Source organism: Cadophora gregata (genome assembly GCF_030347475.1).
Source record: "Cadophora gregata isolate MNR1 chromosome Unknown scaffold_1, whole genome shotgun sequence".
NCBI lineage: Eukaryota > Fungi > Ascomycota > Leotiomycetes > Helotiales > Ploettnerulaceae > Cadophora > Cadophora gregata.
Genome location: NW_026695924.1, coordinates 645,381 through 667,479, shown reverse-complemented (window position 1 = coordinate 667,479; position 22,099 = coordinate 645,381). Strand labels below are relative to the sequence as shown.

At 48.1% G+C, this 22,099-nt stretch overlaps 9 protein-coding genes and 1 non-coding gene across 10 annotated transcripts; 5 read left to right on the top strand and 5 right to left on the bottom strand.

The window, feature by feature from the left end:
• Nucleotides 1-945: 945 nt before the first annotated feature.
• Nucleotides 946-2,610, bottom strand: ONS95_000201 (uncharacterized protein). Its single transcript, XM_058493346.1, has 2 exons — nucleotides 2,417-2,610; nucleotides 946-2,289 (listed from the first exon to the last, which is right to left on the bottom strand). Exon 2 carries the CDS (start codon nucleotides 2,241-2,243, stop codon nucleotides 1,404-1,406), a length of 840 nt encoding a protein of 279 aa, XP_058363546.1. The 5' UTR covers nucleotides 2,244-2,289; nucleotides 2,417-2,610; the 3' UTR covers nucleotides 946-1,403.
• A 1,855-nt stretch (nucleotides 2,611-4,465) lies between these two features.
• Nucleotides 4,466-5,779, top strand: ONS95_000200 (uncharacterized protein; the record flags this gene model as incomplete). Its single annotated transcript, XM_058493345.1, has 1 exon — nucleotides 4,466-5,779. The coding sequence occupies one exon, from the start codon at nucleotides 4,466-4,468 to the stop codon at nucleotides 5,777-5,779; it is 1,314 nt and encodes a 437-aa protein (XP_058363545.1).
• A 685-nt stretch (nucleotides 5,780-6,464) lies between these two features.
• On the bottom strand, nucleotides 6,465-7,575 carry ONS95_000199 (uncharacterized protein; the record flags this gene model as incomplete). Its single annotated transcript, XM_058493344.1, has 2 exons — nucleotides 6,465-7,268; nucleotides 7,330-7,575. The coding sequence occupies 2 exons, from the start codon at nucleotides 7,573-7,575 to the stop codon at nucleotides 6,465-6,467; spliced, it is 1,050 nt and encodes a 349-aa protein (XP_058363544.1).
• Nucleotides 7,576-9,802: 2,227 nt separating this feature from the next.
• Nucleotides 9,803-11,200, top strand: ONS95_000198 (uncharacterized protein; the record flags this gene model as incomplete). Its single annotated transcript, XM_058493343.1, has 4 exons — nucleotides 9,803-10,486; nucleotides 10,534-10,642; nucleotides 10,688-10,839; nucleotides 10,898-11,200. The coding sequence occupies 4 exons, from the start codon at nucleotides 9,803-9,805 to the stop codon at nucleotides 11,198-11,200; spliced, it is 1,248 nt and encodes a 415-aa protein (XP_058363543.1).
• A 2,383-nt stretch (nucleotides 11,201-13,583) lies between these two features.
• SP2 (Subtilisin-like protease 2) lies at nucleotides 13,584-14,868 on the top strand (the record flags this gene model as incomplete). The annotated part of the gene is made up of 3 exons (XM_058493342.1): nucleotides 13,584-13,895; nucleotides 13,941-14,174; nucleotides 14,221-14,868. 3 exons carry the CDS (start codon nucleotides 13,584-13,586, stop codon nucleotides 14,866-14,868), a joined length of 1,194 nt encoding a protein of 397 aa, XP_058363542.1.
• A 510-nt stretch (nucleotides 14,869-15,378) lies between these two features.
• On the bottom strand, nucleotides 15,379-15,451 carry ONS95_000196. The gene has a single exon. It is a non-coding gene; the product is annotated as a tRNA-Met (tRNA).
• An 806-nt stretch (nucleotides 15,452-16,257) lies between these two features.
• ONS95_000195 (uncharacterized protein) lies at nucleotides 16,258-17,083 on the top strand (the record flags this gene model as incomplete). The annotated part of the gene is made up of 2 exons (XM_058493341.1): nucleotides 16,258-16,543; nucleotides 16,599-17,083. 2 exons carry the CDS (start codon nucleotides 16,258-16,260, stop codon nucleotides 17,081-17,083), a joined length of 771 nt encoding a protein of 256 aa, XP_058363541.1.
• An 816-nt stretch (nucleotides 17,084-17,899) lies between these two features.
• On the top strand, nucleotides 17,900-18,783 carry ONS95_000194 (uncharacterized protein; the record flags this gene model as incomplete). Its single annotated transcript, XM_058493340.1, has 2 exons — nucleotides 17,900-18,125; nucleotides 18,233-18,783. The coding sequence occupies 2 exons, from the start codon at nucleotides 17,900-17,902 to the stop codon at nucleotides 18,781-18,783; spliced, it is 777 nt and encodes a 258-aa protein (XP_058363540.1).
• Nucleotides 18,775-20,081, bottom strand: ONS95_000193 (uncharacterized protein). The gene is made up of 4 exons (XM_058493339.1): nucleotides 19,882-20,081; nucleotides 19,547-19,839; nucleotides 19,283-19,494; nucleotides 18,775-19,230 (listed from the first exon to the last, which is right to left on the bottom strand). Exons 1-4 carry the CDS (start codon nucleotides 19,974-19,976, stop codon nucleotides 18,883-18,885), a joined length of 948 nt encoding a protein of 315 aa, XP_058363539.1. The 5' UTR covers nucleotides 19,977-20,081; the 3' UTR covers nucleotides 18,775-18,882.
• An 849-nt stretch (nucleotides 20,082-20,930) lies between these two features.
• ONS95_000192 (uncharacterized protein) lies at nucleotides 20,931-21,914 on the bottom strand (the record flags this gene model as incomplete). Its single annotated transcript, XM_058493338.1, has 1 exon — nucleotides 20,931-21,914. The coding sequence occupies one exon, from the start codon at nucleotides 21,912-21,914 to the stop codon at nucleotides 21,012-21,014; it is 903 nt and encodes a 300-aa protein (XP_058363538.1). The 3' UTR covers nucleotides 20,931-21,011.
• Between the last annotated feature and the right edge of the window lie 185 nt (nucleotides 21,915-22,099).

Sequence of the window (22,099 nt, the reverse complement as noted above, 5' to 3'; positions counted from 1 at the left end):
ACAACAGCTCATGATATCGGCCTATTGGCAAGCCCCGAGGAACTCGAGATCTAGATGACGCGGTCATTGCCCTCACTTTGACGGCTACAGCTACAGCTACAGCCTGACTTGGGATTTCTCGTTCGTTCATGCCTGTTCCTCCTTCCAGCAAGCTATCTACCTGGAATTGGGTACTTGATGTATATCTATCTTTCATAAACTATCCTCTACCGATCGACTAAAGTATCACTCCTGACAGGGTTATGAAGTATCCAGCATCCAGCATCCACGCTAGTGGAAAGGCAGTAGGACATCCTGACTTTAACCTGCCGCAGGGGTCATACGTTCATACATACATACCCTTTTAGTTTCGGTACTTGCAGATCATAGGCTGTAAGTTTAAGTTGTGGCGATCATCGATCATTGATCACCGGGCCTGCCTTACGCGGACAGGGAGGGCTGGTTATGGTCAGGCCATGGATGTAGCCGAGGGAGTAGGTATTAAGCTAAACTTTGCAGATTTCAGGTGTGAATATCTAAGTAGGTAGTCAGCGCTTAAAGGGCTAGTAGGTAAACTTGTAGACACTGTTTCTTGGTGCGAATTAGAGGGATATATGTGAGTTTGTCATAAATGTACTTCTGTCAAGTCATGGTTGAACTGTAGGACATTGAAAATTGCAACGCGACAATCATGTTCACTTTAAAATAGAGCACTATAGACAACTGCCGGAGGCAGACAGATGATTTAAAGGAGCCATGCCACGATGTCTTGCATTGCTACCTAAAGCTTTGGCTCCAACCCGCAGAAAATGCCAGTCTACATTTGAAGAAACAAACGGACTCTAGAGCCACATATACGAAGTAGCCCACCCCAACAACCCTAATCAACAGAGTGATGAGTAGAAAATAAAATAGTATGTAAAATCAAGCCAAATCTGGGGTATAAAGGGATTTGAACTCGGATGGATGAAAGTTTTGGGCAATCTCCTGAATGTGGATGTGATGGCTTGACAAGTCCACGACAACACCACTCGCCCAAATGACTGCGTCCCTTAGCTGGTACTCAGAGGACAGTTGAAGCCCACACTCGGACAACGAGTCTTCATCCAGTGGAATATTAGCAGCCTGGAATGCTGGGATGGATGTCCGTTTGATCATGACTGTGGAAGAGTCTCTACGGTACCAGCAAGTGCGAGCATGCACTATCCATCCATGGCGTGAGGGAAGGATCATCCTCAGTACAATCCAAGATCATATCCATGTATCAACTGGTCCATCCTCATCAAGGGAATGAGGGTCGGCAGGTGCCATCCATACAATGTTCTACCTCACGGGAGGTACTGCTGGGAGGTAACACGCCATCGGATCCTCACTCCATCCACGCAACCATAACTCGCAAACAATTGAACATCCTTCGACCCGTCCTAGTATTCAGGACTTCTCTGCCCATACCCACTTCTTTTCTCAAACCTTCTCTTTGCGCCTTGATACCTTGAACTGGAACTCACCCTACCTCTCCCGTCATTTGGCGGGTACGGATTCCGTCTACAGCTTGACGGGGTTCTCGCATGTTTTCCTTGGGAATAACTTCTTTGCATACCCACCGTTAGCGGTGGCGGTGCATGTCTCAACGGTGCGAGACGTTCACGTTCCCTTGGCGGTTGGCCTTGACCGTGTGGGAAAGGCTGAGGGCGAGAACGCTCAGGACTCGGCTGACGATCTGGTGGTCCTGACCCTAACCACCGGGGTTGCTGGTCATAGACAGGCATCGGAGGTTGGAGATATGAGGGAGCGAAGTGCTGTTCCAAATGGAGAGGAGGCTGATAGCCTGGATTGTATTGGACTCGGTGCTCGGTTCCATACCCAGCTGGATCGATGTCCATTCTGGGATCTAGCCTTTGATGACTTTGTGGAAAAGGAATCAGTGATGGAAGAGTCCGGGGTACGTAGAAGGGTGCGTTGCTTGATAGTGGTGGCAATGGTTCCACTCTTTCTGATGGGGCCAAGGCGCTGCTTGCTGCTGTTCCTGGGAGATATTCATTGTCGTAGTGGTCTTCAGTTGAAATCCACCGTGGAGGATGGCTTTGGATGTCTTGCCACTTCGAGCCGAGTTCTTCCTTGGTATGAACTGCAGCTTCGATATCGTTGAGGGCTGGCCCACGATAGCGTGGACTCCTTTCTGAGTAGCTGGAGGAAGGATGGACTGGAGGTAGGAACGCGGGACGGTGGGGTGATGGGGGTGGATACCTGTCTGGTAATGCCATGGTTTCCAGAAGAGAGACCGGAATAATCGTCTAATAAAAGGTGGTTCTAGATTGTTGAAATGAGTTGGGTTGAGAAGTGAAAGAACTTTGCGGAGAAGAATGCGATACACAAACAATCGGCGTGAGATGGTGAGGTACTTCTAAATAGGCAAGTCTGAGAACAGCAGACATACGGAGCAGACAGGCCTCGAGATATGAGATACTTATCGCCGAGTTTCGGAGTGGAAGTCTGCTTGTCCGTTTCATACCAACCTTCAGTGCCAACATCGCCGTATCCTTAACTTGAAAAGTACTTTACCGACTGATTGGTACGTCGGATGCCCTTTGGTGCCCAATGCGCCCTCCAACAAGTAAGACTGACTTCAGCCCAGCGTCAAGGCCAAATGAGATGCAGCATGTCAAACTCACAAGAGAATGTCGTTGCGGCCCGATATTGAGTTGGGCTGAGGCTGTTTTGGGTATGCAGCCACAGCCGAGATGGCGACGTTATTGATTGGGTGATGCGTTGGCTATTGTCGCCTGTTTGTGACAGAACAACTGTGAGAAACCTTCGGCGTCCAATAAAGGGAGACCGATTCTATGTTATTCCTGCTGGTATGTGGTGATGCTGCTTTCGTTATCGGACTGTAACTCAATGTTATATCGCCAACGAGCTGCGCGCCACAGGTATGGTATTGGTTGGGAATAATGGAGGACTTGGGAGCAGCCGTGTGAGTACGTTCGGGCATATATATCACAAGAAATGATCGTGGCTCTGGGGCCGAAGAAGCAGGGTTTGGACTGATGCTGGCCGTAGTGGACGATGGAGCTGGGATGAGCGGCATCAGTGTTGCATCTATTTGACCTATGGAATGGCCATTGACGGAAAGCTCACACTTACTTGCTGAGTATGAAAACTTCATCATTCGAACCATAATCCAACGCATTAGTTTGCCTCAAACAGCTTGCCTGGAGCAGAGTTCGAATTGCTACCGAAACTGCAGACAAGGATGCATTTCTGTATCAGACAAGAGGATCGAGGAAGACACGCGGGCTGCTTTAATGTTGTAGGGTTAATTAAAATCTCGAGTGAAGGTATATGTACAGATGCCGATGTCACACGGATGACAAGATGGCTTGAACAGAAGAGGAGATACCGGCTGTGATGTATGGCTTGGAAGCCCGGATCTCCTCAGATGTTACCAGCCATCATTTGGCACGATCCAGTAACAGAAGCTCGCATTCTAACAGTGATATCAACGCTGCTACATTTGAATTGGAAAGAGGCGCTCCGGTCACAGAACTACTGGATCACAAGATGCAGGGAAGTGGTAGCCACAGCGCATGACTGATGAAGCCCAAGTACACCAATGCACGGGATCTCAAGATGTGTATCCAGGCGAAGCACTGGTTCCACCAAGCTGCAAGTCTTGAGTGGAGGACAGGATAGAGTGATGCATTGCGAAGTTGAAAGTTGAAAGAAGGCTAGGGGCCAATACATGGTACACTGCCATCATGGAAAGTTCTGATTTTGGAACGGTTCCGATTGCCTCAATGAAGTCACAATGACCCGAAATCCGATGATTGATGTGGAATGAATGGACATTGAATTCATGAGTAGGATGGAAAGCGAGAAATAGCCATGTCCGGATTCAAGGAAAGGAGGCGTTGCGCCAGGAGCCGCTCTCGAATCCCGAGTCGACGAAGAAAGATTGAAAGCAAGATCGGTATCTCCCACTAGCACAACTTGCAGCCAGAAGACGCTTCATGCCCAAAAATAGGATCTTCTGTAAGGTGCATACTGCAAGTGATAGAGAGTGAGCTTCGAGCAGTGAGCTTGGTGACAACAAACGGACAGCGTGATGAGCTGGAGGCTTGGGCTGAACCTACCTTGACTGTCTATAATTATATCGCAGAATACCTGAGCACAAGACCATACTGAGATAGAGTAATAGAAGAGACATATAGCAAGTCAAAATGCTTGAAGTTCTATCGAAGGAGAAAATAGAAGCTGGATCAACTGGCTCAGCTTCCCCACAGCTCGCCTGCGCTCGCTAGAGACTGGGGCGCCAAGCCAGGGGCAAGTGCAACTCCACCAACCCCCTAAAAGACTGGATCTGGGGAACCGAAGCTTGACCTCTTCTGTCTTCATCATTTCCTTGCTTCCAACTATTATCCAGCATGAAGCACATCTCTGCCATGCTGCTCTCTCTGCTTCTTGAGTCTCAAACGCCAGACTGACAATGGAGCTCCCAGCAGGCGTCAATCGCAGATATGCATCCATTGCCATCTTCCTTCTGGCATCAGTCTGGATCTGGGTAGCCTTCGACCGTCCCTACACATTTCCGACCCATATTCCGTGGAACATCTACTCGAACGCGCCACAGACCGATCGGCCGAGCGATGTCTTCGATTACCCTCCTCTGCACTCTCCCTCTCTCAAGAAGCTGTGCGCGGAAACGTCATGGAATGCCAGCGTACTGTTTACCTGCCAGGAACCGACAGGTAGTTTCGCAGAGGCGCGTAATTCCCTGCTGGGTTGCGTGAGGTTGGCAGTTGCTGCTGGGGGGAGTTTGGTCGTGCCGAGGATTATGGTGAGGGATGGCTCTGGGAATTCTTCAACAAATTCGACAGACATGGGGTACATGTTCGACACGGAACATTTCGTCGCTTCGCTGGAGCTGTCCTGCCCACAGATGGCCATCCATCAGACTGAGTTTGGGATCGCGGATGGCGGGGATGGTAAAGGAACCGTAAACCTACAACCAGAAAGCATCCTCAATCTTGTGGATTCAGCTGAACACTCTGGGGAGAATTGGAGACCAACATTCTACAAATGGCTTCCGAAGGTGGCTGCCGAGCCTAGCAGACCGATCATTGTACGACTGGGCGACTGCTATCTCAAATATCCGATAGCAAAGGATGGAGAAGCGTTCCGGCAGCATTTTGGCAAGATACTGAAAATACGTGCTGATGTGCGAAGGTTCGCAACTACGATTCTACAAAATCTCTCTGAGATGTACGATGAACCACTCAATCTGAAGGACCTTATGCTCCAGAACATTCTACTGGGCGTGTATCTCAGCACCGAGGTAAATATGGACAGTCTATCAGAAGAAGACCGAGGTAATGCCAACTACGAGGCACAGTCAAAGCTTTTCCTCGGGCATGCCATGCGCAAAAATATCTCACTCCTTTATGTGGCTTCTTCTCATAAACCCGAGACTTCACGATTCACGCTTGATGCCAATGCCGACGAAATCGTTGCAACCTCCAAGCTTAACCTGCTCAAGGGTAAAGACTTGGAAGACCTACTGAGCCTGACAATAGACCAACAAGCCATGGTTGATTTCCTGGTTATGACCAAGGTCTCGGAATTTATCGGTATGGGTTATGACAGCTTCGCTTGGAGTGTTGCATTGAGGAGACATGAGTATCTCAAGAAGGGGACGGGGACGGCATGGATGAGCGGACATTACGTTGCGAAGGATCCTTTTAGTACACTTATTGGAGCTACTGGTGGCCACCAGGAGTTTGCAAGTTCAATGTGGCCTTGATGACAGTCGTAAATGCCATGTCAGCTTCTTACATGGGTGAAGCGAACCACGGAGCATCGGAGTGACAGGGCCGCCTTGGACAACACAGAGCGGCAGAAGCTCAAAGTGGTGCCATGATATCCCGGTAACGTCAAATATCAACGGCTCGTCGGGAATTTCGCACTCCGCCTCCCATGGGATTGGAAGCAAACAGGCAGCATGCTTGACGACTTCCACAAGGGTGACAGCGAAGCGAGCTGTTTGCGAGTGACCTCTACAAAAGAGCATGGCACAAACTCCTGTCGAGGCTGCTGGAACACTGACTTGGTCCGAAATACACTTACAATGACCAGAAGTATTCTGATAATGGCTAGTAGCATCCTGTTATGTCCAGTACTTGTATAGTCATGTTTTTCATCTTCGGCAATACAGCCAAGCCAATTGACGGCCATATTTGGCTACATAGCTGCTCACTTCGTTCCAAATTTCTGTGTTTTCTTCTTCGCTTACATCGATCACCGGGCTACAATCTCCAGTCAATACCACGTATTCAATTGGTCTGCTATCATCAACATAAAAACATACAGGAGTATCAGTTTCATCAAATCATCCAGTCATACAAACCTTTCAAACGCCTCATAAGAACCCCTTTTCTTTACCGCCACTGCCTTCCACCAAACCACGATCCCACGGCCACATTCTCTCATCAAAGAGCCCCAGACAGCGGATCCAGAACCTTATCTATGATCCAAACACATCCATTCCCCGTACAAATATCCCTCTCCACAACCGCCGCATTGCCCACCACCCACGCCTCCCCCCTCTTCTTCACAGTAACATTAAACCCACTCACACTCTGCACCTGTCCCTCAACCATCATATTCAACGCGCTCAAATCCCCGGTCAACATCCCAAACCTCAGCAAATACCTCGACAATCCCACATTCGACGGCGCAGACATGGAATTCACCGCAACGTTCTGGAAGGCATCGTTAGACGCAGCAAGAAATATCTGCCTCTCATTCTCCGGCTTTGAGAGCGATAGCCTGGACAAGAATTCAGGATCGACGTTGCCGATTTGCGTGTGAAGAGTTGACAAGCGCGGGTCAGATTCCACGACATCCAACATTGTCGTGTTTGGTCCCTGGGGAGGACTTCCTCCAGCTGGTTTAGCCGACGAGTTACTGACGCCGAAGTAATTGGAATATGGATTCAACATTGCATCGAGCGTATGGATGCGGCCGTTCGAAGCGGGAATGTCAGTTAGAGTCAGCCCAACGTCGTTGAGCTTGTATTTCGGTTGTTGGCCGGCCTCTGTTGCTGGAGTCACGGAGACTGCTAGTGGGAAGCCTTCGATGGCTGTCATTGGGGATTGTGCGTTGGCGGATGTTAGGTCTAAGGCTGTGAACATTCCTTCCGTGATGTGCAGCCTGACGAGCGATTCCAAGAGCTCGTAGGATTGCGAGCGGGCGAGAAGATCGAGTGTTGCCTTAGGGATTTTGCTCATTGCCTGGAAGAATCGTTCAGCTCAAATCTTAAAACTGGTTGTATGACCTAGTTCGTGGACTTACAGCATTAGTCGGTGCAAATACTGTATAATTCCTCGTATCAAGTGGTGAGTTGAAGCGTTCTTCAAACGCGGGATTGGGATTATCACCACCAGATTTCTGAATGAATCCGGACCATATTGAAAGGTCTGGTTGCTGGGCTAGGACTGACAGCACGGTGTTTGGATCAGTAGCTCTATTGAAGAGAGGGAAGGCGTCAACAGCCAGCAGACAGCTGAAAGTTGACGTGAGAAAGATAGCGAGCTTCATGTTTGCGGAAGGGCAGCGGCAGGCACCTCGAAAAGAAAGTCAGGTCTTCAATCTATACTAACACAACATAGATATTTCCCTGGGGAGTATTCATACAGCTTTATACTACGCCGCCAAGTGGTCCGTCCACAGGTTCGTCGATCTCGGCTTTCCCGATTGCCTTTTTTTTTATTTACTTTGCGGGGGTGTTTCGTGCAAGCCTTGTCTCGCTTACGCCCCCCGCGCTACTGTTCGTAGATCAAAACACGCGGGGATGGCCCCGGATGTCCAGACACTTGGACGTAAAGATAAGAATGCGGTATATAAAAGACCCGAGGCGGGTCCGATTTGCGTTCGGCACTTCGCAGGTGATGTGTTGGTAAACCTTAATCTGATGTAATCGAGCAGCCGACTTCTTCCTTCTACGGAACGGCGGCCCTTCAGTTGTTTATTTATTACAAGTGCTGGACATATATCTATCTGCGAAAACATGCGTAGAAGTTCGTACAGATTTGGATTTATTTCTGAATCCCCAATCCTCTTTTCCCATCGGTTACCCGCGAAGCTCGAACATCCTGAATCATGCGTTATTTTCTGGGCGAAAAGTCTGTACTGTACTCAAGTACCGACTGGAAAGTTGATGGTTAGCGGGAAGTTTACAACGCTGGGTTCGCTGTTTGGCTATCAAGACAAGGATGCAAATGAACTTTGCGATGATTTTTGGGAAGCCCAGCCGGCATTGCGGTTAGGTAGGTTTATGTTGGGTGGAGTTGGTTGGTGGGGCCTTGTATATAGAGTTGCGTCATAAGTATTGTTGCTTAAAAAGGATGAAGAAGGTTTATTGACATGCTTTGACGTAGTCCTTGCTCTCGGATATTATTCGTGGTTGGTTCTTGGAGTTGGAAGCGACTTTCTTAGTCTTCATTTCCCAGATTTATGCACAGGCATGGAAACTTGCCGTTCTTGATGCTGACAGTCGGCTATCTTATCATTTCATGCGAAGTTCAAGAGACGTGTAGTGCTTCATACTGGAGAATTGAGTCTGATCTACTGGGTGATGAGGAGCTTGCGATATGCCGATATGCAAGTATTCGGAGCTGTTTGATTGCTGTCAAAGTTAATGCAGCATTATAGGCCAGGAAACCTAACAAAAATTACATGGAAAGAGATATGACTGACCTGATGTACACTTTGTGGTTATTACCCTTCTCCATGGTGGCTCGCTTTCATCTCAACCCAACCCAGCCGACTTTCTAATAGCAGTCGCGATTAGTAGATCTGAGGTGTGGGAGGGAAAGTTTAAATTCTCTGTGCAAAGACAATCTTATGAGACAGATTTCAATTTGTCTCTATCTCTGGGTAATTAGACATATAGCTGGACTGTTAAGAAATGGTTAAATTTCTCCCGGACTTTCGGTTCCAGATTCTAGAACAAATAATGAATCTTCTGGCATCATACAAATGATTGTCATTGGTTCGCCAAATAACGATAGCTCTCCGTACGTCACGCCCATTACATGGTCATCCAAGTCAGTTGGTTTTACTCAGCATTTATGTTGCCGGTATACCACATCCCACTACACGCCAAGTCTGCAAACCACCACAACTAGCAATCGCCACCTTCAATAATGACCGCGAACATCACCCAAACCAGAAATTCTGTCCGGGCCGTCCCCAGCATTGCCGAGTGCAGTTGCTTCTAAGAATATTCTAAAAAGGCATCGGGAACGATTGGGTGCCGTGCTGGGCTGCTGGGCAACCCCTCATTTGAAGGCGTTGCCACTGGCACTAATTTCTTGGATATGGGGAAGCGGGGCAAAAGTGGGTGGGGAAGAGAAGAGATGGGACGAAATGAGGCTCTCGTCGCTATCGCTGTTTGCGAATAGAATCAATTTCAGGTTAAGAGAAGGACACTTTTACAAAATGTTAATTTTGAAGGATGCGCAGACTGTCGAAGCCGACGCCGAATTTGGTAATGACCATTCTGAGGTGGGAGACGAGCATGGCCCGAAGACCAGGTTCAAGGAGCTTGCCAGCAGACAAACGTGAGTTCCCAGCAGTGCAATAAAGTTCATGACCCTGCTGATAAGATATAGGTATTATGGCTCACTGCTGTTCAACTTCGGAGCTTACATGCTCCCTGCTCTCTATGGAACATTGAGTAAGCTCTGGGTCGCAAATATCGACTCTAGCAAAGTAGTCACCACGGACGTCTACACTTACATCGGTGTCGTGGTCGAAGTCCTCAATGAAGGTCTTCCTCGTACAGCTTTCACCGTTGTTGAGGACAACGAGAACAATTCGCTCTCGTCTCAGTCTCTCGTACACTCTGATCGGCGTGCAAGCTATCCTAGGACTTATCTTGACTTTTGTTTTCATCGGAAGCTCGAAAGAACTCGCTGCTGCTTTTGTTCCACGGGAAGTTAGAGAGACAAGTTTGGATTATGTGAGAATCTCATCAGTGCAGGCGTTATCGTCTGCTCTTGAGGTTGCTGTTGCGTCGGCTACGAGGGCGTTGGATCATCCTGATGTTCCGCTTGTGATTAGCTCTGTCAAGTTCGTGGTGAACATCATTTTGGACCTGCTTATCATCTTGAGATTTCATGTTGGGAGTAGAGAGCCTACCGTCAATGGACAGGCACTGATACGAATGGCGTGTGATTTGACTTCGGCATTGACGGGACTGGTGTACTTTGTCTTCATTGCTTTGAAGATGCAGCGACAATCTCATGACGAAGAGAAGGTGAAGCCGAGTTATAAAGCACTGAAGACGTTGGTCAGACCAGGTATTCCGACGTTTTTGGAGTCGGCGATAAGGAATGCGATATATCTCTGGTTGATTCATGGAATCGTTGATATGGGTTCCGATTATGCCACAGCCTGGGGTGTCTTCAATACCATCCGATGGGGAATCGTAATGGTTCCCGTTCAGGTATGTTGAATAGTACTTTCTTTGGATGAAGCTGACATGTCTTGAAGGCTCTCGAAGCGTCGACCTTGACTTTCGTAGGACATGCTTGGGGGAAATGGAGGAACCAGGTTGGACCGGAACGAGAAAGAGCGAAGGCAACGAAGAAAGATCTGAGTGGTGCGTCAAATTCGCCATGGACAGGATATTGCTAATAAGAACAAGTCATCACACGTCCGGCGTGGATATCATGCATCATCGCACTCGCCATCGAAATACCATTCTGTATCTTCCTTTCGATCTGGGGTATCGACGGCTTTGCCTTCTACCTGTCTCAATCTGAGCCAGTTGCCAACATTACACAAAGAATGTGGCGTGTAAGTCCAAGCCCGAACTCGAATGTAAATGGTAAGTTCCGCTAACACTTTTCCACAGACTATTGACTGGTGTTACATCTTCTACGCCTTGAACTATCAGATCTCGGCGATTTTGCTAGCCACAACGACGAACTGGTATCTGATCCAAGCACTTGGCTCCAACCTCCTATGGATGCTTCCATGGGCCATAGCCGTCACTAGAATGGGCATGACACCTTCGAACGCATGGAAATACCACTCGGTTATTTTCGGCGGCTCGCTAGTCTTTTCTTTCTTCAACGTTTGCGCCATTCTTGCACTTTGGGCATGGCTTCTGACGAAAGGGAAAGTCAGCTTGGCTCCGGTACGTAGCTCTCTTTGAGGAAGGTAGTGACTATCCACCTTCCTGTAGTACAAGAAGCAGTACCTACTGTGCTGGGCGAGCGGCATATCTAGACGCTGTAGCATGTTTGCCTTTGCTAGCCGCTTCGTGTGAAGGTTGAAGAGAACGGAAAAGGAAAGTCAAAGGAGGTAGGTGGACTCTCGGGGAGTTAGAGACATATGCAATGGAAGCATGGCACATAAACTAGAAGTTCTGCGCACAGCAAGGCTTCTTTGAAGAAGCGCTGTTGTCAGAAAGAGGAAATCCGATACGCACCCTGCTGAAGAATTGCTTGGGAGACTAGACGCTTCTTTATGCAGGGGCAGTACACATCCAATGTAACGTCCCTGAGAATGGTTGTGGTTAGAGAAGTGGACGCAAGAGGACGTTGAGCGGTAGATGCAGATGGTGTTGTTCCAGGGCTGCTAGTCTCGCTTAACTGCGTAAATCTCAGGATCAAATGACTCTCCTGAAGTATTCTGCTAACCGTATGGGTATTTCTGTTAGGGCAAGCTTCGGTTACAAGCTGCCGTCTAAGTCAAACTAATGTATTCACAAGACAAGAGAGCGCCACTCTGCAATGGCAGGTTGGGGTCATCCAATAGCAGTCGTTTGAGAACGGCAGCATCTAGCTGGCCTGAATGACTGGGATCACACTGACAGGAAGAGGCAGCTAGGGAATCACTCGTGAGCGGCAGATAAATCACACCAGTCAGTCAAACGGGCCTTTAAACCACTTGAAAGTGCATGCTCGAGTAATTTAAACGAGACCTGTTTGGGAAGGAGGAAACTAAGATAATGCGGATGTCATCGAGATGGTGTGATGGATACTGAAGAAGTGTGGAGGCGGCTTCGTGCATGACTGCGCCATATCGCAGCATGCCATTGCATCTGTCAATTGTCTCAGGCGGGAGAGCACATGCGAATGGGTCCTCGACGGGAGTTCGCGCAATAAGCGAAGCAGATCACTTTCTGTAACATAATCGTTCCGTGCTTCAATTGACTCGCCAAATCTATAATTTATAATGTCAAGTAACAGAGATTGACCTCGGTACGTTTCATTCACATAGTGCGCAGCTCTCCTATGATCTATTAGACTAAGATGCACTTGTATTTTCCTTGCCATCGTCCACCCCTCCAATCTCTCATACCGCGCTGCCTTCTTGACTACAACTCCCTTTAGTCCTAGCTTTCTCCTGCTGTCGAATCATGCGACTGATGTTTCTGCTTGGCATAACGCCTTCGTTCGAAGCCCTGGCGAATACATGGCTCGCCTTGCAGATGCCAAGCAGACGCGATGATAAGCAAAACCCGCGATAATGCAAGCGACTATCAAAGCTCCGTAACACAAGCAGCGGGGGTGGACGTACAATAGTGCAATCAGAGCTCAGAAGCCGAGGACAACAACAACATCGGATGAGCATCCGCGCATCCATAATCCACAATTGCACATCGGCGCCCGGCAATTTACAGAGCTGTTCCGAAATTTGAGCCTCTGGCGTCGTTTTGCCAAGCTTGCACGTCAACCAGAACCTGAATATTGCAAGCTGAGCTGTCTTCGGAGAGATCTTGTTCGGGAAGGTTGATGTTGAATCAAATCGATGGCGAGATTGTATCCCAGGAAGTTCTCTGCATCCTTATCGATGTGCAATGGGGGAGCAGGTGCAATGCCGTCAAGGTTGTTTGAGTCGATTGAGGCCTTGTCAATCCAAACAACTCGCCAACCAGATATCTTCCCATATATCAATGTCTTGTCACTTTCCTGTTTTGATCGCAACCACCACACTAGCAATGGCGTGCAGTGACCAGGCACATTGAAGCTTAAAGGTTATCTGATGTTTCTGTTGGCTCGGCATTTAGGTACGTTGGCGATCGGCAGGCTTGATCTAGCTCCCTGGTGCCGTTCTTCGTCCGGACCTTGCGGCTTGGGGCAACCTCTCGCGAGCCCCCATCTCCATCAACACTCCTATCACAAGCGAGTAGCAACTCTAGCCCCTGAGTTGTCCGACGGGCCAAGGTAACGGCGAGCGCCCCCCCCACTGCCAGTGCTTGTGGCGCTCTAGAGCTTCCTCTTCAACAATCGCTCATCTCGAGATCATCGACGGGAAGGACTATTCGAGAAGGTGTTCAATGCTTCAACGGGATTAAGGGTTCAGATTGGTAAGTGTTACAGATTGCAGAGCTCTTGGCCCTCGGTCGGCTCTCTTGATTTTGAAAGACGTGATACTACAATGCCTACCTGCCATATTGAATAGCTTCAACAAGTATAAATACAAGATGATATCCCGTAAGTTTCAGTTCTTCATCCCTCAGCTCAATCTCTTCAGCTTCATTCGATCAGACTCCTCTCGCTTCTGTCTCAACGGTACATCTTTAGCCCATCATGGTCTCATATCTTGGTCGCCTCGCGGCTTTGGCTGCTCTCGTGGCACCAGCTGTCTTTGCTGCTCCTGCTCCAGCCAACCTCAAGATCCGCAACCTTGATGCTCGTGATGTTGTCAAGGACTCCTACATTGTTGTCTACCAGAAGGATGTCACTGCCGAGGTCCTTGCAAGCCACATTGAGGAAGTCAACTCCTTGATTTCCAAGCGTGATGTTGGTGGAATCGGAGCTACCTATGACATTGGCAGCTTTAAGGGATACCAGATCACCGCCGATGCTGCTACCCTTGGTGAGATTGCTGCATCTCCAGATGTAAGTTTTTCATCCTGATACTAGACGCTCAACTGACACTCCCAGGTCGCCTACATTGAGAAAGACCAGAAGGTTTACGCCTCTGCTCTCACTTCCCAAACCGGCGCCACATGGGGCCTCGGCCGCATTTCCCACCGAAACCAGGATTCTACCACTTACATCTACGATACATCTGCCGGCTCTGGCACCACTGTTTTCGTTGTTGACACTGGTATCCTGATCTCGCACACTCAATTCGGTGGCCGTGCTACTTGGGGAGCAAACTTTGTTGACAGCTCGGTAAGCCACTCGCTCGCTTGAAAATGCGATTCGCTGACAATTGTAGAACACTGATGGCAACGGACACGGTACTCACTGCGCCGGAACTATCGGAGGCTCAACTTACGGTGTTGCCAAAGCCGCTAAGCTCGTCGCTGTCAAGGTCTTGGATGCTACGGGAGGTGGAACCACTTCCGGTGTCATCTCAGGTATCCAATGGGTCGGCAACAACGCCCCAGCCAAGTCCGTCCTCTCAATGTCCCTCGGAGGAACCGCTTCATCAGCATTGAACACCGCCGTCCGCAACACCATCGCCAAGGGCGTCACCGTCGTTGTCGCAGCCGGTAACAACAACGCCAACGCCGCCAACTACTCGCCTGCTTCAGAGGCACTAGCCATCACCGTTGGTGCCATTGACATCAACGACAACCGTGCTTCCTTCTCCAACTTCGGATCTGTCGTCGATATCTTCGCCCCAGGTGTCAACGTTGTCTCTGCATGGATCGGATCCAACTCTGCTACCAACTCCATCAGTGGAACTTCCATGGCTTGCCCACACGTTGCTGGTCTCGCTGCTTACTTGATCGCGCTTGAGGGTCTCTCTACCCCAGCTGCTGTTCAGTCCCGTATCAAGGCTCTTGGCACGACTGGAAAGGTCATCAGCCCAGGCAGCGGATCTCCCAACTTGATCGCCTACAACGGAAACGGTGCTTAAGCGAGCAGCCAAACTGATGCCAGGCTTTAAGAATCGAAGATGAAGAAGACGATGAGATTGAGAGAGGCGAGGATGGAGATAGTAGAGCCGAGATAATTTTCTGTATTGGAGATGGATCTTAAAAGAAGTGAAGGATTTTCTCAATATGTAGGGCTCACACGTCCAAGAAGGGACAGTTTATAGAAGAAATACATCATTGCATTTCGTCCTCACAAGTCTTTTACATTGATATGGTCTTACAATTTCTTTGTTTTCTTTTGAACCATTGCTTAGCATAAAGAACCAGGACTTGGTGACTTGTTGGGGATTCCGACCCGATAATTGCCCGCTCGCAGCAAAAAAAGAAAGGTAACATCACTACATGAAAAGAAATCCACAACGACACAAACATTTTACCAAAAGCTATATCACTCACTGCCTCACTAGCTTCCCCCTTCGTCACATTCTCTCTCTGCAACCTATTACCACAAAACGCAAGAAAAGAGACATTCTCATCCAAGAGATTCATGCTAGCAATTCCTGGTTTTGATCCAGGGACCTCAGGGTTATGAGCCCTGCACGACTTCCTCTGTGCTAAATTGCTTATTGAATTTCCTTGGAAGGGCATATCACAGCTTTGTATTTGCTGTTGTTGACGATATTTGATTAATTCGATATATGATGTTCTCTTTTGGAGAGGGCAGGGGGGTTGTCGGACAAAGGGAGGCGGTGCTTGTGAGTCATGTTGTGGCGAGGTGGGCGACAGTGGTTATACAATGTCTGAGTAATGAGTCAAATGAAAGAGCTCGCAAGTGTAGGAAAGCGAACTTTTTCTAAGACGTGTTTAAGCTTGCTGTTACGAAAGAAAATATCATATGATTCTATGAACGATGGTACCCCAGTCGGCTTTCTCATTCGCTCTGCAGCTTGTCTTGCCATGGATTCAGAACATTCATTCCCATCTGATAATTCTTATAAATAGACAGAAAAGGGTAATTTTCTGTTTCATCTCCAGCTTATTTTCAATAATGTATAACAACACTTTCTTTGATGGAAGTTTAACAGTACTTGATGCGAGATGTCCTTAAATTTGTTATCAACAGACCAATACAAGTAGAGACTAGTTCATCACAACTAATTATTACACGGTGTGTTATGAAATGATATTGTGATCTCAAACTGGTAGTGATGCATATGTTGAGGCCAGACTCTGCAAGCATTTTTCACTCGAGGAAGTTACGACTGAGGCGGCCCTGGTGAACATCATATGCCTGTTTCGGTACAAACTCACTGTCAATAGATCGCAAACATCCACAACTCTATCCAAGCTTCAACTACAGCGTTTATATTGTACGTCACTGAACTCCTGGATACACTTATTCTTCCGCCCCGCATCACCTTTCAATTATCATGGCTACTTCGAGCAACGGCCTACTAGCTACGAATCCTACAGCACCTCCTACACCAAGGCCAAGCAAGACGTGGCGCAGGCCTTATAGTGAGAAAATGCGAGAAAGAATTGAAAGAATATCTTGCCAAACTCTCGAGGGCAAGGATAGAAAGCTTCACGAGCTATTTAGATTCGATCTTATGCGGAACGAACTTATGGACCTGATGAGCCAAGACGGGTTCTTTCCGGGCTTCACGGAAGCACAAAAGCTGTGGTATATTGATGCTGCATTATATGACAGGTTTAGTGAGTTCACTCGGTGTTTTTTGCTTGTCACAAAACTAATGGCATTGGTCTTCAGTCTTACCCCAAACAGTAGGCGGTATCAAATTCCAATATTCTTGCCCACCAGACTCATTTCAGCTCTCGCCGATGGCGGAGAAACCGGGATTTGGGAAACCAACAATCAAAAAGGAAAAGAAAGATGGCCATTCTATGGATGAAAGTGTTCGCCCCTGGTCAGAAGGAAGCAGATGGGGAGCGAGTCCAAAGCAGCCCATCCTCCCCAAACCCGTTACGAGTATCAAGACAGAGGATGGTACTCCACAGATTTCTCTGAAAGATATCTCAATTCACGGTAATACTGTTCAACCAGTTCCTCGAGAAGCCAAAACTGCTTCTGCTTCACCAAACCAGGGCAATTCATCCAAGGATGATGCTAACGAACAAGATTGTGCGAGTTCTGCTGATGGACTTGGAAAGACTCAAGCTAGCTTAGGTGTTCTTGACGATTCCGGTCCTAAGAATGGTCAGCTCATCAAATTGGAAATAGAGGACGTCCAGTGATACATCCAAATATTACGCCGCCAAGACCATCGCATTGGGCAATGGGAAGTAACTCCCCAAAACCAGCTTTCTAAAGTGCGATTCTGAAGACCTGGAGAAATTTAGCGTAATGTCACTCGTGCTGCGCCTCGAGATAAATTCTCGAATACTGTTTGTGTTGGTCTAAGAGAAATTCTGGGGGTGATTCATTGGATACAGTACGCGAAATTGTAGCGATCCGGAAACAATATGAAAGATTATGACCTTGTCTCTTAAAACCAAGCACCAGACAGTCACCTGGAGTGCGAGAGGACTCTTTGGTGTATATAGATGGGGGTCAAACGGGCTGGTATCAAATACACAACATTCAATACACACTTACTGGATGTCTCTTCCTCCTGTGCTCTCCGTTTGTTCGAGGCATATAGGTTTATGTCAACACATGATGAGCTCTATCCTCGATGGTTGGTGCCAATAAATCATAATAGGACTCTCCTGATCTTTCCAGGGTGATACGATCGCAAGAGAAGCCAACACTTTTGGCTTCAATCACGCATGGTGCATGGTATAATTCACTGCTACTGCATATAGATCTTGCAATGGTACAGTCTACTGTTAGTTCCGTCTTCTCTTGCGTCCAGGAGCTCCCTTGTCGTCATCCTGAGTCCTGGAGAAAGCCCTCTGTCAACCAGCGGTCACGGGACCAACCCCAAGGTGAAGTCATCCAGGCTCGTCAAAAGTGACTCCATCACCACATCGTCCGGCGACACTCCAAACAATTCTCGATCTGCCTCAGCACCCCCACTTCCACAACGATTCCGACATAACGTAGCAACCATGTCTCTACAGTATACAACCCCAAAATCGGTCCCTACCACCCCTCTCTACGCCTCATGCATCACAAACATCAAGCAAAAGGCACGCAGTTGGGGCATCTCCAGCCAAAACTTCGATCTCGACTTTGCGCTTATCAACAGTCAAATCAGAGTTCACGGCGCGTACGGAGCGTATAGTGAGCTGGAGAAGATTTGGCATGTCGAGTTTTATATCTGGTCGAAGTATTGTATGTCATTCGCCGTTTGTTTACTTTCTTCGGAGCCTTCACCTCAACTTGGCGCGTCGGCCACGGTTGTGTTTTGTCTCCCAGTAGGATGCTGACAATATATTCAGTTGGCAATGAGCCTTTCCCATTCCCTTTCCCATCAATCGCAACTCCAACCATCATTTCCACCTCCAATCCAGCACCTGCTCCCACCGGTCCTCGAGCTATGAACAGCACTCCGGTTCCAAACCCATTTCCACCAGTCTACATCCCCGGTCCTCTTCAGACTCCAAATATCAATACCGGTGGATTCCGAATCCACCCAGCTCCAGTTCCAGGTTCAGGAACGCGCGCACAGCTATCTCACCAGCACCAAGGCTCCTCCCCTGCTTCTGGATCTCGCAGCCAGTTCTCAATTCGTGGTATGGCTGGAAAGGGTGTCAGTGGTGGACCGTCACAGTATCGTCATATGGGACAGGCTTACAACAATCGACCCACGAGAGGTAGAGGTATCATCGAGCGGGAACCAAGACAGAATCCAAATTCGGAGCCAGCTGGTGGTGGAGCACGAGGTGTGGAGAATGGCGATGGAGGTGGAGGAGGTCAGAGAGGAAGAGGAGCCGTGTATGCTGCTAGAAGACAATTGAAGGTTGCGAGACGAACTCAGGGACGGAACTGATGGGATATTTTGATGTTCAGAATATTGTATTACATGTCTTTTTCCTAGAACATATCTCCTAAATGTTGCTACAAGTCAGGGTATTTACACTGGTGCCCTTCAAGTCGGCTTCTCCACGTCTGCGAACCATTCATCGTCTAAGAGTTGTTTCGCTGACGGTCTATCTCTTGGATCAAGCTGCATAATCTTGAGTACGAACGCCTTATCCTCTTTTGATATCTCTGATTCCCTGATTAGATGAAATGGCTTTCCCACGTCCTTCACTGCCTCCATAACAAATGCAAGAATCTTCTGCGTATCCTCATCGGTCATCTTTTGGTACGATGACGGGTACGGTCCGAAGAATTGGCAATGCTTCATCAAGATCTTCAATTCATAGTGCTCATGATCTGTTGGCACATCCGGTTTAAAGATATGCCAGTTAAGGCCCCATATCATACTTATGAGCTGTACAGAGTACGGTCAGCCAAGCGGTTATGGTGGCCGTCGTGGAACTTACCGTCGTCCCGAATGACCAGATATCTGTTGCGCGGTCCCATTTCAGTCGTAAAGCTGCCTCCGGACTACGAAAGATAGGCGTTCCGATTGGAAAGCCCTCTCTGGCGTACTCTGAATCTTCGCGTACAGTGCTTCCGAAGTCTGCCAAGCATGTATCAGAAATTCGCTGGCTTTGATTGCTGTAGTTAACCAGAACGTTGTTGGGTTTGATATCTGAGATGATCAGCATTTGACACAGTCTCTTATTTTGAAAGAACTTCATTACCTGTATGAACGAAACCATCCTCGTGTAGAACCTCAAGTGCTTGAAGTACCGTCTTTGCGATGTATTTGATTTCGGCCGTTGTAAACCTTCGGGTTGATGACGCATGTAAAACGTCATCATCGAGATGTTTCAGCACAATTGCCGGCGGATCAGATGGGTCTACTATCTCATCCACGATCGGACGCATCGAGGGTGCCCGGGCTTGGAAACGATGGAGAATATCGCACTCATTTTGGAGGCACCAATGGCGAACGCTTTTGATGATGACTTTCTCCTCAGCCAGATTGCTGGAACTTAAGCTTAATTATGACCTGCGTAATAGGCTGCGAACTTACCTTGCAAGCCAGACCGAGTCTTGGATTCGTTTAGTGATTGTGTAGGAGCTCACTCTTCCTTTCAGTATCTGGCCTAGCCGCAATAGGGAAGTCATCGAAGAGACTCAAATAATACGAAGTATCATTACTGCAAAACTGCGTTCTGTATCTCTTTGAGACAAGAGTTGTGGTGAGAACCCAATTTTCAGGTTGAGGTGCAGTGGCAAACTCACGGTAGGCTGTGTTTTGCAGTGTATTTTAACATGCTTTTGTGAAGTGGTTGGCAGGACAACGGCTTACGTATTCAACCAAGATGCAACAGAGCTTTAAAACTTCAGCAGTTACGGAACCTGTATATCTTCTAATTGTATCTCTGTGCTACGTTGGCTCGTATTTCTTTCAATAACGTGCTTTGCTCGACCAGATTTGCTTTTGGGGTAGCAGGCGCTAGGTGCAAGAGATGAAGATCCACGCCGACTCTAGCATTTTTTCTTCTTCTAGATTTTGAAAAGAGAATAGTGTTCACTGTTTAGATGAATAGATCTCGTATAATATACAAACGGTTTTTGAATTCTTGTTCCCTCGGAGGTTATGTCACCACCAAATGTTTTTGATTTGGAGATTATTCAATTGGTTTCTCTTCACAGTACACTCAACCAAGATCTACTCATCTCCCCCAAGTCTTACAACATCGTTGCTGATGTCTCCCAGAAGTCTCATAACTGTTTCGTTTTCAAAACTTCAATTGATAGGACTGGGTCGGGGACATTTTCATTTTGCTTGTTTTGGTTTGCCCGAATTTAGCTTCGCTTATCGGAATATCTTCGGGGCCCGTTATGACCGCCATGTGTCCCATCTTTGTTTCTCTCGCGTTTAAATTTAGCCGTCCTCTACTGCTGAAGTCCTAGGGGATCTTGGGCTTACATTGAAGCTCGTGGAGACTCACGGTAAGGCTGGAGATACGTAGTGAGAGGTAACAAGTACTATTCCAATCCTCACTAACCGTCTAGCTAAACAGCATAATTGGTGCTGAAACCATTCCAAAACTAAGTATAAACTAAAATACTCTTCCCTCTTCACCCCTTCTTCTCACCAGTATGATTCCTATGACCTAAGGAATTGCATAATCGCCCCACCCAGCAGGGCAGCAATCATAAAAAAAGAATCAGCGCCGAAATCGCCAAACTGACCAACACAACCTCCATATCAGTAACCTCTCCTCGATTCCTCACTGATCCGTCTGCTGTTTTGGTAGCTCCTACTCCTCCACCAACGACCGTGATTGTCACACCTGATATGCTTGTTGTAGGTGTGAGCGTGCCAAGCCCATTGGATCCAGAGCTGATTGTTGGCGTTGGAGCTGGCGAGCCTGTTGGCGATGAAGTTGCGCCTTGTCCCCCAGAGCCAGAGCCAGAACCTCCATTACCATCTACTCCACCACCACCATTATTGCTAGACCCATCTGAGCCATCGGCTCCATTCCCAGAACCGCCTTGTTCTCCATTGGCTCCACTTCCATTGCCAGTTCCATAAGTCGGCATCGGCGGCACATAGTTCGATCCAGGCGTGACTTCATTCGTGTTGCCATGTGTACCTCCCATTCCAGCACCCGGTATGCGACCAGTAGGCGTGGCTTGTACACTTGCCGGCGCATCTTTATCCACATCTCCTACACTGAGACAGAAACCCTCGAGATTTAACAGCGGAGGGAATGCTCCTGAAGCAGCAGTGCTCGCAAAGTCGGCGCATGTCTTCACTGCGTCATCGAAGACGTTCGGCGCCCATACTGTACTGGAGTAGCAGAGACAATGTGCTTGTTGAGGTGGAAGGAGTGTAACGAAGCCAGGTGTGAGAACGGCGCAGATGGATAGAGCTTGGGAGAGGAGAGAGCATGATGGGTTCGAGGCAAGTTGTTGTGATGGCGGAGCAGTTGGCTCAGGAAATGTTGGATTGCGAACCTCGATAAAAGGAGGAGTTGGAAGCATGAGACATGAAGCCCGGGGGGGATGAAAGATAGCGAGGAGAAGATGAACAAGGGGATCATGTCGGCGCATTGTGGCTGTAGGTGCGTACTCTTATGCTTATTGTTGTTTGTGGGTGATGCTGATTCGAATTGATCGTGATGCTTGATGGATCTTGATGTTTGAAATGTGCTTGAAGCAGTGATGGTTGCGAGAAAGATGGCTGCGGGTGACGATGGAGGACCCATGGACAAGTGCAGGAAGTAGCATTTGACTAT

Coding starts and splice junctions, on each gene's coding strand:
- ONS95_000193 (XM_058493339.1), bottom strand. CDS start 19,976: ATGACTTCCCTATTGCGGCTAGGCCAGATACTGAAAGGAAGAGTGAGC. Junction 19,840..19,881: donor GACTCGGTCTGGCTTGCAAG/GTAAGTTCGCAG, acceptor ATTAAGCTTAAG/TTCCAGCAATCTGGCTGAGG. Junction 19,231..19,282: donor TCTGGTCATTCGGGACGACG/GTAAGTTCCACG, acceptor TACTCTGTACAG/CTCATAAGTATGATATGGGG.
- ONS95_000201 (XM_058493346.1), bottom strand. CDS start 2,243: ATGGCATTACCAGACAGGTATCCACCCCCATCACCCCACCGTCCCGCG.